Source organism: Carettochelys insculpta, chromosome 6, assembly GCF_033958435.1.
Source record: "Carettochelys insculpta isolate YL-2023 chromosome 6, ASM3395843v1, whole genome shotgun sequence".
In the NCBI taxonomy this organism is placed as follows: domain Eukaryota; kingdom Metazoa; phylum Chordata; order Testudines; family Carettochelyidae; genus Carettochelys; species Carettochelys insculpta.
In genome coordinates this window covers 41,472,813-41,488,435 of record NC_134142.1, presented here as the reverse complement: position 1 = coordinate 41,488,435, position 15,623 = coordinate 41,472,813, and the positions used below count along the sequence as shown (strand labels likewise).

At 42.5% G+C, this 15,623-nt stretch overlaps 1 protein-coding gene across 1 annotated transcript in view; it reads right to left on the bottom strand.

Moving 5' to 3' along the window:
• SPTLC2 (serine palmitoyltransferase long chain base subunit 2) overlaps window positions 1-15,388 on the bottom strand; it is a 107,554-nt gene extending 92,166 nt beyond the window's left edge. The window contains exon 1 of the mRNA XM_074996707.1: window positions 15,225-15,388. Coding sequence (XP_074852808.1) covers window positions 15,225-15,350 — 126 coding nt within the window. The 5' untranslated portion in view covers window positions 15,351-15,388. The remainder of the gene's footprint in view (window positions 1-15,224) is intronic.
• Window positions 15,389-15,623: the final 235 nt, after the last annotated feature.

Sequence of the window (15,623 nt, the reverse complement as noted above, 5' to 3'; positions counted from 1 at the left end):
ATGTTCACAGCTCCACATTAGCAACTGACAATGGGCCACATCCCCCCTGACTGAATAGACCTTGTCAGCTCTGGCCCTCCCCTTTACTGAGAGATCCTTTATAAATCCTCCTCTGAAACGCCCCCACTCATGCATCTGACGAAGCAGGTCTTTGCCCACCAAAGCTTATGCTCCAAAATATCAGTTAGCCTACAAGGTGCAACAGGACTTCTTGTTGTTTTTGAAGATACAGATGAACTCGGCTACCTCTCACATTTAATTTTGAAGTAAGCCCCATTGAACTCACTGGCGCCTTGGTTTTTTGAGAAAGCTAGTATAGAATGGGGTTCCATTGGAAAAGCTGAGTTATGTTGAAGTAAAATAGGGAATAGACTCATGGCATCATCATTACGGCCTGTGGTCATGATGTTCCAAAATAAGGGGCATGTTTTAAGAAAACTATAGCCAGTGGTAACTGAAACTCGAGATTTCTTACACTGCAGCTTTCTGTATTGTATACTTGAGTGACAGATTCTTAACCTAAGTAACTAATTAAAAAAGAGACATAAGAATTAGCTAAACTAATTTTTTTCTCGCACCATTCCACACAGCAAACAGCTTGGGAATTTACTTGTCAAATCACACCTACTAAAAAGACAGAGAGAGCGCATCTTAATGATGCATTGCAAAAGTGAATTATTTAAGTTGGGTCAACTGGTTTAGTACTCAGCCATATACACATCTTTTTCCCTTGTAGCACCTTAAAGACTAATGATTTTGTTGGGTAATGAGCTTTCGTGGGTAATACTAACCTGATCAGATTTTTGTGGGTCTTACCTACGACAACTCATTACCTAACAAACAACATTGTTAGTCTTTAAGGTGCTACAGGACTGCTTGGGTGTGTGGATGTGAAAGTGAAAGAGAAACTAGAGACTAGCACAGCTACTGCACCGAGATCATTTTTCCCTAATAATCAGTTTTCCTTATGATGTTTCATTCTTACAAAAACAGGCTTTGCATCATCATCATCTTGCACTTTTAAAAAGGGTGTTGATTTTTATCCACCCTGGGCGGCTGGGTGATTATAACTGGAATACTTGAATTATTCAGTGATGTTCTGGGTTTTAAAAAAAAAAAAAAAAAAAAAAAAATCCATTTACTGCTCCTTGAAATATTTGCCAGCCTAAGTACAAAATCTGCGTTCTTACTGTTTACCATGACTGAATGGAAAAAGTCCCACAGATTTTACTCACCTTGAGAAAAAGAAAAACAAAACCCCCTCTCCTGCCCTGTGTGGGTGGATGGTGGGATAGTAATACTTTGCCAGCACATGACATTTCTGAAAGCACTGGGCCTTGGGCTGAATCTCAAGCTTTCCCAGGCTTTAGTTGAGTTCGTAACAAAGCCTGAAATTTAAACATCACATTATATTGTGCTTTTGCAGTTTAAAAAACAATCTTAAAAAGAGAACTGAAGCAGTGAATTTACTTTCATTTTCATGAAAAAGCTTTGGTTTTGTGGTAAGGAAGTTGTACAAAATGCTGCAATGATTCATTCTTTCATTACCCTCTTGTAATTTGCTGTACCTGGAGTTCGATAAACTAAGTCTTTTTTGTAGGAGTTGTAAGTCTATATTTAAAACTTTAATGCCTGGCCACAGAACCAGCACTAGGAAAGAACTCACAGTGCTCCACATCAGCCATCTAAAGAAGAATCAGAGGGGTAGCCAAGTTAGTCTGCAACTTCAAAAATAAACAAGAAAGTCTATAAGGTGCCACAGGACAACAGATATTTTGGAGAAAAAAACCCCAGCAGAAACGTAGCACTTTAATGACTAACAAAATTATTTGTTCGGTGATGAGCTTTGTGGGACAGACCCACTTCATCAGATCAAGCTCATTTCCAATACAGACTGAAATTTATAAGTACAGAGGCAAAAAAGTATAATAAAAGCTGACAAAACAAATACATAGGAGGGGGATGGCAAGATATTGTGCAGCATAAGCTTTCGTGGGCAAAGACCCACTTCATCAGATGTATGAGTGGGGGTTCCTGAGGAGGGTCTAAATTCCATGACCCTATAAATTTAGGTCCTTCTCTGGAGCCCCCACTCATCTGACGAAGCGGGTCTTTGCCCACGAAAGCTTATGCTCCAAAATATCTGTTAGTCATCTAAAGGAGGTGCGTAACTGCCATAGCTGGGAGCCCCTTTCACTGGCGCTTTACAGAACTGTAAGGGAAGGGGGAATTCACACCCAAGTGAGAAGTTGCAGTGAAGTAAAGTGGTAGTATAGACAAACCCTTAGGCTGATAAAGCACTTGGTATCTTGCTTTATGAACAATTCACAATGCAAGTGTTACAGGTGTTGTGAGAACTCCATTTACTTCAAACTAGAATTTAAAATCTTTTCTCCTGAAATACAAGGCACTTAATGGACTGGGAACTGGCTACAGCAGCGACCTCTTGATCTTCAATCCTTCAAGATGGCTGTACTCCATACGAATGATGCAATTTAATAGGCCCAGGTTAGGACTACCAGAAACTAAAGTGTTTTTATAGACAGCAGAGCACTGACAGTAAAACTCCTCTCCATGAAGATCAGACTGACACCAAACAAGATATGCAACCTCTCATTCTATTCAATAAAGTGAATCATTTCTGTTATGGAAAGGAAAGGTCCTACACAAATCACACTCCTTTGTTTTGAAAAAAATATGAGAGAAGAACCTTTTTACTCTAGGATTTTACACTGCGTAACTGGGCAGTGTTCCTAGCACAAGAACAAGTGCAGAATGAAAGCTAAGGTGAAAACTACCCTTACATAACAACATATTGAAGTCTCACCCACAATCATAATGCATTGTACATTCTGGAATGGTTTTGTGAGGCCCTGGGCTGCTTGGCTCTGTTGGGCCTAGATGTGGAAGGGAAAGGAGACTGATGTTGCAGGGTTTCTCTCAGCATGTGTGCTATGCACCTCTGGTGGCATGTGACCAGGAGTAATTATGAAATTTGGTCTGCTGGTTGGATTGTTACTTTCACTGGCAGATACCAACTGAGTTTCTGGACAGCTCTCTTTTAATATAGTGGGACTTCCAGGCTTTGGAACTGGGCAATGTGCTTTCTGTTCTCATCTTTTCTCCTGACTTTGGGCAAGTAACTAACTTAAATTTTGAATGCTTGAAAGTTAGAACATTATTATTTTTGCATCTCAGTAAAGGTGCTGACTTTCTGAGGTGCCGCAGCTTGTATTAACTTCAGTTACAGCTCAGCCCTCTGAAAATCCTGTAACTTGAAACATAATATGGGTTAAGATGGGCACTCACATTTATAACAATTGTCTTCCACCTCTCTGAGATTTGGTTTCAACTATCTTTAAAGTATGAGTGGTAAAGCTTACTTATTCACAAACAGCACTTTGAAGTCTATTGATTGAAATCCCTCAGAATTCTAAGCACAGTGGAACCCAGTTTATCCACTCTGATTATTGGAGATAATACAAAATTCAGATAATCAGGAGAATGGGCAGAATTTGGGCTGTCAGCCAGGGGTCCAGGCGGCACTTGGTTTAGTTAAAATGAATAATGGCCACTCAGATAAACGGAGTTCTACTGAACCTATGATGCACGTAAGAAAGAACTGTATTAGGACTACATAACATGGGTAGCGTGAAAAGAAGATAAGGGTTGAAAAATGAAAAACTAAAACTTTATTTTATAAAAGACTAATCAATAGCAAGAAGAAAAAAAAGCAAGAAGAGTAAGAAGATTTAGCTGGACCTCAGCATTTTCACACAAACAAAGCCCAGAGAAACCCACCGAATGCTGAAGGGCTGGCAGAAGTTTTGCAATCACTGGCAACCTGATGAATGCTCAGAAAACAAGCATGGTTCTGCAGAGTCTTTACAAAGAGGCTTGACTCAAGCCTGTATGCTGTTGTGTACAAGGACTCCCTTCAGCACTCTTTATTCACTCTCTAGAATCATAGACTAAAGAGGCAAGTCTCTGCTTCTTGGAGGGGGAAAGCCCATGGAATTATGGCTGTACGTGTGACTGGTTAATTGTTAGGGTGAAGGTTTTCCTTGAGGTATAGTGAAGGGACCATCCTTGAGGCAGGCAGATGAACCATATTATGCTCCCAACTCCCTTCCAAGTGGGAGGGACTGACATTTAAAGAAATGCGGCACACACTCTTTTTGGTGTTACTGCTCGGCAGGTTAAAGGTAGGAGGTAGAAGTGTTCATCTTAGAACAAAACTACTTAAAAATCACTTCCTCCTCTCAGTGATGGAGGTCCCTATTTTAGGTCACTTGCCACTGTGGATGCCATCACTGCTCAGAGTGGCCAGAGCAGGGAGCTGACTTCATCCACCGTGGGGAATCAATGAGGGCATAAGGAGCTGCTAGCAACTAACAGCTCCTATCCTCCTTTGTTTCCCTGCTAAGTTCTGTGTGTCTCTGGTAAGAGCTAAATTTCCTCATAGATCCCTAGGTGTGAGTATCTGTGTAGGTAGCCCTCAGAAAAGGCATGTTCCTGAAAATGAGTTAAAAAGACCATTTTGCAATGAAGGAATGTTGGTGGATGGAAGAAAAATTAATTAAAGGATGAAATATTTTTGATTGTAGTAGAATTAAGGGATTGTATAGAGAGGATCTGATCTCATTCATGCTTACTGCAGATTACTCTACTTAGTACCAAAGTGCAGCATAGGGTAAGAGAAAATAAAGGTCGACATATTTCAGAACAAAAGGAGTTTGTTGTAAAGCAACCATGTAGCACCCTTGTGGGCAGATGACCATCAAAGGCAAATGCAGGAGTCTTCATGAATTGTGCATCACATTACAATTTTTGTCCCCAGGCATCTGTTGTGGGAGCATGGGTTGCTGTTTGTTTCAAGTCAGCTTTAAGGTATTATGAGAGAGGGAGGGTGGTTCTGTAGCATATAAGATCAAGGCGGATGTTCCCAGGGCTACAGTCATCTTGGGAAGTTTCCTTTCTAATGGCAAAATTGTCTAAATTGCAGCATATTTGCCACATGTTCATTGTATTGTACTTCTCTCTAAATGCTAAGAAAAAAAAAGCTAGTGCTGCTTTGGGAAACTATTCAAACAGTCATCCTAAGGTTTCTTAAACTATAAGAAAGATGGAGTGGAGATGACACTACACCATAACAGGACTAAATGTCTTTACTCAATCTTCCACAGTGATTTGTTGGAATTTGATAGTTTCTTCACTGAATTGAAATTATTTTTGTGAACAAACATTTCCTGTAATGCTGCAACTCAGAGTGGGTACTTACAGCATTCCACTTAATCCACCTTTTGGTAATATATTAAGGATTAGTCTTACAACCTACACAAAGCTGAGCATGGTCAAAATGTGCATTTGGGACCTCCCAGGAAAGCGCAAGATTCTGCAAGAAGTGGTGGTGTCAATTCATTGGACACGCTCCTCCATCATAGTAGTACAAGCAGTTGTTGGAGATGGTTAGTTCAGACAACTTCAGGTCATTAAACAACCTACTGCATTTCTGACAAAGAGAGGTAGCAACTGATGTTCTGACCAAATTCTGACTTGCATTGTGTTGCCTTTCTCAATGTTCTAGCCACTCATCTAGGTGCAGAAATCTTCTTTCATGCCTAAATAGGATGGATAAAATCTGTGATTTTTAAAACAATTAAACAGGACTCTTTACTTAAATCTGATTAAAAATAAAATATTGAATTTCTCATTTAAAAACAAGATACAATTAAATGTCATTACAAAAATTATACACATACTCTTACAGTCCCATAAAAATGAATGGCTCTAGTCCGTCCAGCCTAACTACTAGCTCTTGTTTCCTGAAAGTTCTGAGCCCTCAATTTCTCAGCAGATTGAAAAGGAACATGTGCAAAGGAAGACATAAGATGGATAGGATTGTTTTTGTTCTGTGCTTATGGGTGGTGGGCCTTGGCCAACCACAGCAGAGAAGTTAGTTAAGACATTGTCTTAGTCATATAATACACAGGAAAGGACAGAAACAGGATAGAAAGGAGTAGTGGCGTAGACTGGAAAGAAAAAAGGAAAAGAACTCAGCATACAAAGTGCATCCCATATTCCACCACACCTTTAAGAAACAAAACCTGTCCTGGCTTCTGGGCATAAGAGAGACCCTACCTGACAATATTTCGAAGAAATTCATTTCCTGAATAAAAAAGGCAAATGTGCCAAGTGTAAATAAACAGTGCAAGGAGGACATGTATGGCCTAGTTGTAAGAATGAAACATTATAAGGAAAACTGCTTATTGGGAGAAAATGATGAGGATGAAGATGTGGATATGGCAGAGTGGATCAATTTGTTAGTAACTGAAATAATTCAATTTGCCTTTTAGTATAAATGTGACTTGTCAAGTAAATTTCCAAGCTGTTTGCTATGTTGAAAGTTGCTAGGGAAAGAAGATTAGTGTAGCTATTCCTTAAGGCTTGTTTAATTAGTTAACTAGATTGACAGAGCCAGACGTGTACCCAGAAGCCATCTGCTACAAGACAGGTCCAACAAGGAAAACAGAACACCACTGGCCACCACATACAGCCCCATCTCAAACCCCCTCAGTGAGTCAGTCATCAGGGACAACAATCCCTTACTCTCACAGACGTTGGGAGGCAGGCTAAGCCTCACCTACAGACAGCCTGCCAACCTGAAACAAATTCTCTCAAGCAACTATAGACTGCACCACAGTAACTACTTCAGGAACCAATCCCTGCAACAAACCTCAGTGCCAACTCTGGGCACATATCTACACCAGTGACACCATCAGAGGACCTAACCTCATCAGCCACACCATCAGGGACTCATTCACCTGCAAAAATACTGGATGTAACATATACCATCATGCATCAGCAATGCCCCTCTGCCATACACATTGTCCAAACTGGACCATCTCTATGTAAAAGAAAAAATGGACACAAGCCGGATATCAGGAACAGTAACATAGAAAAACCTGTAGGAGAACACTTCAATCTCCCTGGACACTGAGTAGCAGATTTAAAAGTAGCCATCCTGCAAAGAAAAAACAACAACAAAAAAACCTTCTAAACAGACTGCAAAGAGAAACTGCAGAGCTACAACTCATTTGCAAATTTGACACCATCAATCAAGGACTGAACAGAGACTGGGAGTGGCTGGCCAGCTACAAAAGCAGTTTCTCCTTGGCGTTTATACCTCCACATTAGCTTCTGCTAGTGGACCACATCCTCCCTGACTAAATTGACCTCTTCATCTCTGGAATTCCTGCTGACTAGGACTCCCTCCTTCTCAGAAGCCTGTATAATTAGACCCTCCTCTGGAGCCTCCATTATATTCCATCTGATGAAGAGGGTCTTTGCCCCCTGAAAGCTTATGCTGGAAAATATCTGTTAGTCTATAAAGTACTATTGGACTTTTCATTGTTTTAGTAGATTTAGAGTTTACCACTCAAGTATACAATACAGAAAGCTGCAGTAAAAGAAATCTAGAATTGCCACTGACTGTCATTTTCTTATTTTATATTACATTACATGATACTTGCCGTTTATTTTTAACATTGGGGCCACAGACCATAATGATGATGCCTTACATAAGTCTATTCTCTATTAAACTTCAGCATAACTCAGCTTTCCCTAGTGAATCCAATTCTATACTTGCCCTCTCAAAAAACAGGAGTGTCAGTAAGTTCAATTAGGGTAGGCTTACTTCAAAAATTAAGTGCACTCTAAGCAAAATCAGGTCTTAGCTTTATTTGTAGCTTGATTTAAATCAATGGTTTAAATCCAAGTATTAAAATTATTCCACCCTGCAGCCTCCTAATTACTTTATTCCACCCTGTAATAATTTCAGTGTATATAATGTGTAAACAAATTATACCAAGTAACTTAACATTTTTCTTATTTCAGCATAACCTCACATGCCACCACTGGACGTTAACACAAGAAGGAATCACAGGGGCTTATTGTTCAGCTTCTGCACTTCTTTGTGTCTTGCTATTAACAGATGTCTATGGTCTTCTTCACACAATGAAATACATACAGTTCTGACATTGCATTAAGACAAGTAAGATTCTTCATGGATTAAGATAGTTTGGAAATGAAAATCAGATTTTTTTAAACTTCCTCCAGCACAGTTAATGTCTAGGTATGCTGGGAAAGCAACTTCTACAATAATTTATTCAACTAAAGGAAGCTAAATGCCTCTCCCTGCCCCATCACACTTTATCTTCAGACCATGAATTCCTTTCCCAATGCACCAGCCAAAAATACAAACCTGTCCCATCACCAAAAAGCTTTTGAAAAACTCCAAAGTGAAAAGCAACAAGAAGTCCTGTGGCACCTTAAAGACTAACAGATATTTTGGAATATAAGCTTTCATGGGCAAAGACCTGCTTCATCAGATGCATGAAAGCTTACGCTCCAAAATATCTGTTAGTCTTTAAGGTGCCACAGGACTTCTTGTTGTTTTTGAAGATTCAGACTAACACGGCTACCTCTCCGATACCTGTCCACAAAGTGAAGTGACTGAATGGAGTTAATAAGCATGATAACATTAGTCAGTCATTTTAATTTAATCTACAGGCTACAAGATATTAGAGATGAGGCCTCACTGTATTAGCTGCTGAATTTATAAAACAAGACATTGTTTAAAAGCACAAAACACAGATGGGGAAGCATGGGATAAAGCTAAAACATTCAGGCAAAGTGCCTACCACGACCATGACCGTATGACATGTTAGCTCCGCATTCCAACCCTCAGGCACACTCACATTAAACTAACTTTTCCTTCTAATTCACCCAAATATACACATTCGTGCACAGTACTGTACATTTTGGTTACCCGTTAGCCCCAAGCAGAGCCATCCCATCCAGTAGATGAAATAGGGCAGCAGCTCGGGGGGGGGGGGGGGGGGGGGCGGACTGGGGGAGGGAAGGTGTTGCTTGCCCTTGTCCCTCTCAGAACTCACCACACAGGAAGCACAAGCAGCAGCCTCCTCTGCTCTGCAGCAGGATCCCGGCCTGCTGAGCCCTGCTTCTCAGTGGGGCAGTGAATGCCCTAGACACCCACACACCATTTATGATGGCCCTGTCCCCAAGAAAGCCTCAAGACATCTACCAGGCTAGAGTTTCTACATTGAGCACACCACAAAAAGAAACTCAGCTAATTTTTACCCATTTTATCTAGTTTGTCCTACCATCGAGAGAGAGGAGGCCCTGAAACCACAAGTTATTTCTTACCCTACTCCACCAATACACTTTAAAAATCAGTAGCTTCAGTTAGCTGAGGTACTCTATTTTCTAAATATTGTTCATTGTTAAACTACTGTGTTATCCACCCCACCAGCTATGGTGGTATTTTGGGCAATGAAGAAGTAGCGTGTGTATAGCTGAACAAGAGTTTTAGGATAAAAGATGCTGAGTACTTTCCTGTCCTAAACTAATCAATGCTGGTCACTACTACCAATATAACATCCAATTTTCTTCCTTAAATTCATTTCTGTGAAGTACAGTACCTTCCTTACCATATGGCAAAGAGCATCAGATCTGTCACAAAGCACTCTGGTATAACCTCTCACTTCTTTAATGTGGACAACAGCAACCTCAAACTAACTGAAAAAAGCAGCTCTCCTTTTATGTTCATCATATATTAGCCCAACTGTCAACTCCAGGAGCAATTATCTGCTAAAATGAACTTCTCACTGAAGTTTAAGGGTCCTAAACATTAAAAATCTCCTTCCAGCCAACTACTGAATATGTAGTTTGCTCTAAGACTGCTAAAAGACACTACACAGAGGACACCCACAAAAACACTGATTTTACTGGATAACTCAGGCTGACTTTGGTGGTACCGAATACATAGCACTTGAAGGAAAAATTAAGACCACATAATTAAGAAAGCAGACAGCAGGGGAAATATTACAAAAGACACAGATTTTCCTTTCCACCTCATTCATCTAAATCCAGACTAGGCAAATAAAGAGCAAGAGTCGGTCCAATAAGCAAACACTTCTGTGTGATATTTACTCGTTTGTGTTTTCATCTAAGATACCTTCAATTCCATGTTCATCCACCTAAACACAAAAAGAACACATGGGTTTTACTCCACACTTGAAAGGTCAACAAATTCCAGCTCTGACAAATCAACGCAGAAATACATTCCAGAATTTAGGGTCCTTCATTGAAAATATCCATCCAAACACGGTATTTTGATCTGGAGACTTAGCTCTAGAGTTCAACTGCCACAACAGCATACAGCAAAAGAAACATTACACTAGTCAGGACTCAAGACATAAGACGTTAAAGATCAAAATCAGAGGCTTGAGGCAAGTACAGATGACCAAAAACGGTGTAATAATGTTTTTTTCAGCTAAACTGTGGGCTTGCCTGCCTGTATGCTGCACCACTGGATAAAACAGGAGTGATTTTTAGGTGTAAGCCCTGGCAAAGTATACTGAACCAGGTCACAAAAACAGTTAATTGTAGTAAGGTGTGAAAAGGGTGAAAGAAAAAGCCACATTTAGTCAGACAGAGAAGATGCATTTTTAGATGCCAATGCCACTAAAGATGCCAGAAGCAGATATTTTTTTTAAGAAAGGCACCTACCTATTCTCCCAAAACAGAAGCTTCTAGAACACACAGTAGATTAACTTATTCAATAACAAAACCAGAAATCATCGTATTATGTACCCCAACAAATCTTTCCACACCTCATCACCATTACCTTAGATGCACCAGTGAAATTTAACATCCTTGTTAGGGAAGAATAGCAAAGAAGCCCACCACAGTAGCATTTAACTTCAAAAAGGCAAACCACACAAAAATAAAGAGGCTAATTTAGCAAAAGCAAAACTTACGAGTATCAAATGCTTGCAAGTCGTATGGAAACTGTTTTAAAACACCATAAAAAGACAAACTATTGGTAAACTTTAAAAAAAAAAGAGGACCAAAATACTGACACCATGGCCAAACTGAATAAAAGAGGCCGTTAAAGACAAAAAACACCACATTTTTTAAACCTGGATGTCAAATCCTACTGAAAACATAGAAGAGCACAAATTCTGACAAGTATAATTAGGCAGGCCAAAAAAGAATCCGAAGATCACCTAGAAAAAGAATTTTTAAATACACCAGAAGACGATGACTGCTAAACAATAAGTGGAGCCACTGGAAAACCAACTTAATAAAGGAACACGCAAGGAAGCAAGGCTACTGGGGAGAAGCTAAATGAATTCTTTGCACTGGTCTTCACTGCAAAGGAAGGCTCCCACTTATGGGCCATTACTTTTAGAAGACAAATTTGAGGAATTGTCCCACAGTGAGATCTAAGTAGAGGAGGTCTGTGGCTGGGGGGAACTGATAAATTAACACTAATATGTCACCAGAACCAGACGGTATTCTCCCAAGCGTCTGAAAGAAACTCAAATATGAAACAGAACAACTGTGGTACATAACCTATACTGTAGTTTAAAATCAGCCTCTGTGCCAGATGATTGGAGGCTAGATAACATAACACCGATTTTCAGCAGGGCTCAAGAAGCAATTCTGGCAATTACAGGCCAGGAAATTTAACTTCAACCAGTTTTCCTGGGACTGAAACTACAGTGAAGAACAAAATTATTAGACATATAGATGAACAGGATATGCCGGGGGAAGAGTCAACACAGCTGTCCACCACAAGATTTATTAGAATTCTTTGCAGGGGTCAAACATGGACAAGGGTAATTCAGTGGATGCAGTAAGTGTACCTGGATTTTCAGAAAGCTTTTGACAAAATCCCTCACCAAAGGCTCCTAAGTGAAGTAGGTGGTCATGGCATGAGAGGATCTTCCCTCTTAAGGCTTGGCAACTGATTAAATAATAGGAAACAAAGGACAGAAATAAATGGTCAGTTTTCACAACAGAAAGAGTTAAACGACAAGGTCCCTCTAGGAATTGTACTGGGACTGGTGACCAACAGATTGATAAATGAGCTAGAAATAGGGATAAAAAGGAAGATGGTAAAGTCTGCAGATGATACAAAAGCAGACTGAAGAGGTACAAAGGGATCACACAATACTGGATGAGTGGGCAAAAAAATGTGAGATGCAGTTCAGTGCTGATAAATGCAAAATAACATCCATTGGATAGCAATCCCAAGTATACATACAAAATGATGTAGTATAATTTAATTGTTATCACTGAAATATCTTGGAAACATCACAGAGTGTTGTGTGAAAACATCCACTCAATGCGCAGTACTGGTCAAAAAGCTAACAGATTTAGGAATGGTACAGATATTAAAGACAGAAAATATAATGCCATTAGTCAATCCATAGTACGATAACCCCACTGTTATATAAAGCCTCCACCCAGCCCAGTAAAATGCAGGGGTAAGTTCTGTAACTTTCAGCCTTTCCTGGCTTTAAGTCCTGTAACCTTCTGTAAGCTTTGTTTTGTAGCAGCTGCTAGATGCATATTAAGTAAAAAAATTGGTTATAAATACATTAAGTCTATAAGAAATCCTGGCTGTTCCTTAGTAAAAGAAATTTCTCTCTCTGAAATGAGCTTTCCTTTGTGTGAGTGAGGAGAGTGTGTTTGCACGTGCAACGGAATCAGTCCCCAAAGCCAGCCTGTCTAGATGACCAGCTACCAGCAGCTCCTTGACAGCCAGAGAATAATAGGAGCTGAGCCCTCCAAAAGAACCCACACAACAAAGAGGGAAAAGGCCTCATCAAGAGACAACCAAAGCCCCATCCCCTGTTAGCCGACAACTCATAGTCAGAGTCCTTGGATGGTAGTGATCACTCATGGTCACAAAGCATCCTGGGACAGGACAAGCACTATGGACAGAAACATAAAAAGATGAGCACAAAGATTAAGTCCTTCTTGTCATCACTGTTCTGCAAGAGTTAGTCTTGGCTGGCTGGGGAAGCAGGAGGAGGCCTGCCCTGGGTCCTTCCCCTTCTCCCCAGGGCAGATGGTAATGAGCGACCCCGAGTATTTCACTGACAAAAGAGCAAGCTGACAAGGATTCATGACTGCAGCCAGACACACTGGACCTGCTATGCCTTGGTTTCCTCCCATGTCCCTATGCAACTCTTCACCTGAGTGACTTCACTTGTGTATGAGTGCAAGAGGGTATGAATGCGCATGGGGGTGAGTGCTTGAAAGCTAGTTCCCTTTTTCCCTTTAATCAAATAGCTGCATTTAATAAAATACATATGAGTGTAACCACGGAATGTTCTTTTCTGTAAATTAGGATAACAGCACCACCTCAAAAATGTATCTGAATTAGAAAAAAAATAATGACAAGAGAAACAAACAAGATTAGAGCAATGGCAGACCACGTGGCCCATCAGGGTTCTATGTATGGCACACAAGACATTTTGTTGACCACTACCCATGCACTCAATTGCCAGATTCTGCTTGTTTATGTCCATGTAATTTTTTTTCCTACCAATATTACTAAAGTGACATGCATGTAAAGAAAGGTGTATGCTGACTGCACACACTGACTGTAAGAGCAGAGCACTCCCTCTGTCTCAGAGATGTAAAATCCTTTAATTTGTTAACTACTTAAACAAGTGGAGGAGGAGAGAGAGAGATGGGGTCACTCCAGCCTGGCTGAGCTAGAGCAGGCCCTGCCACCCACTGCAGCCAGGCTGGATTGGCAACTCTGCTGTGAACAGGGGCTGCTCTGTTCAGGCTGAACAGCCTCGGCCTATAGTACTCCAGGGCTGGGCCCACTGCAGATAGAGCTGCTCTAAGCAGGCTGGAGTGCCCCTGCCCACAGCACTCCCAGGCTGGGCCAGTCATGGACAAAGGCTGCTCAGATCAGGCTGAAGCACCCCTGACCATGGCAGACCTCAAGGCACGGAGCAGCCTCTTGTGCAGCAGGCTTGGGGCTACTCCAGGCCCCACCAGTTAACTGTAACCAGTAATCATCCATTTAGGGTGAGGCTACCAATTAACATCCCTGCTCTGCATCCAAGCAAAGTGCTGCTACAATTCAATTGTCACAGTCTGCAATTTCAAGGTGTGCAAGCACAGTTAGAAAAAGTAGTCTGCTCTATGAGACCACCTTGATTGCAACAATCTTAGAGTGCAATGAGATGAAAGAGGGCACTCATGCAGCCCACTCACAAGCCTAAATTGCTCACCTCTAGTTGCTAACTTGCCTACTATTTAGATTACAGCATAGAAAAGACAACTGGGGAGGGTACCATAGAGATCTCCAAAAGCAAAAAGTGTGTGGATAAATGAACAGGGAAGTGTTATGTACTCCTTCATGTAACACGTAAGCCACAGATCACCCAGTGAAATTAATAAGCAGCACTTCTAAAAGAAAAGGAAGCACTTCTTCACACAAAGCACTGTAAAGTTCTAGAACTCATTGCCAAGGAATGCTGAAAAGGCCACAAGCATAACTGGATTCAAAATAAATCAGGAATATTCCTAAAACACGGGTCCATCAAAACTTTTAGTCAAGATAGTCAGAGTGTCTTTAAACCTCCATAAATGGCTCTGAGTGTCTTTAAACTGTTGACTGCCTGAAGCTGAAGCTGAGTCTGTATGTGTGGGATGGATCACATCATAATTCCCCTGTTCTGTTCATTCTCTTTGAAGAACCTGCCCCTGGCAACACTAGGAAGACGGATACTGGGCTAAATAGACCGCTGGTCTGGAGCTCAGCCTACCCAGGGAAAATGCACACCCTGCAGCTCAGCACCTCCTGCTGCCAAAGCTGAGCAGCCTCACGGTCCTAGCCAACAGAAGGGTGACTGGAGAAACTGGCGGCTCCCAAGAGCCAGGGGGCGGCCCCTTGTAAACTCCCCTCCCTCAGCCACCAGGCAGACCAGAAGCCACTCAGCTCCTGCCGGCAGGGCACCCAGCGCCTCCGGCCAGCTCCTGTCTGCGGCGCCACACCCAGTCCCGGCATCTCCGCCCGGCCAAGCAGCAGGGCTACGTTTCCTCTCCGCGGGATCCACCCTATCCCAGGCGGGCCCGAGCCGGCAGAGCGACCTCTGGCAACTGGCACCGCTCGACACGGAGCCCGCGGGCGGCGAAGCCAGGAGAGGCGCGTCTCAGCTGCCTGATTACGGCGCCGGGAGGCCAAGGAGCCCCGGCCCGGTGACCGCTGGTTCCTGGCCACCCCAGGCAGAGACCGGTCCCACACTTCGCCTCAGGCAGCAGATCGGGGACCTTGCACCCGCCGGCCGCCCCTTCGCCCGCACCCAGCTTCCTCTGCCCCACACCTGTGTCTCGGCCCCGAGCAGGCCCCGCACGTATCCGTTCCGCAAAGCCCCGTGTCCAGTCAGGCTGCAGCCGTTGGCTCGGGGGTGAGAACACAGTTCCCGGGGGCCCTGCTCTGCCTGCTCCATCCTCCCGGCTCCGGCCGAGCGCTCACGGTCCACCACTACCGCGCCCCAGCCCCACCCGAGTGCCAATCACACGCCTTTACGTCACCCGGGGGCGGGGCCCGCGCCCAAATACCTCTCCGCTTCCGTGAGACGGCGGGCAAAGGCCAAGGGGGCGTGGCCAAAGGGAGAGACGTCCCGAGTACCAAGCAGGGCGGGGCCACCAAGGTACCCTATCACAGGGCCAACGAGGAGACGAGCTGACCACGTTTCGCGGCACAGACTACAGACACCGAA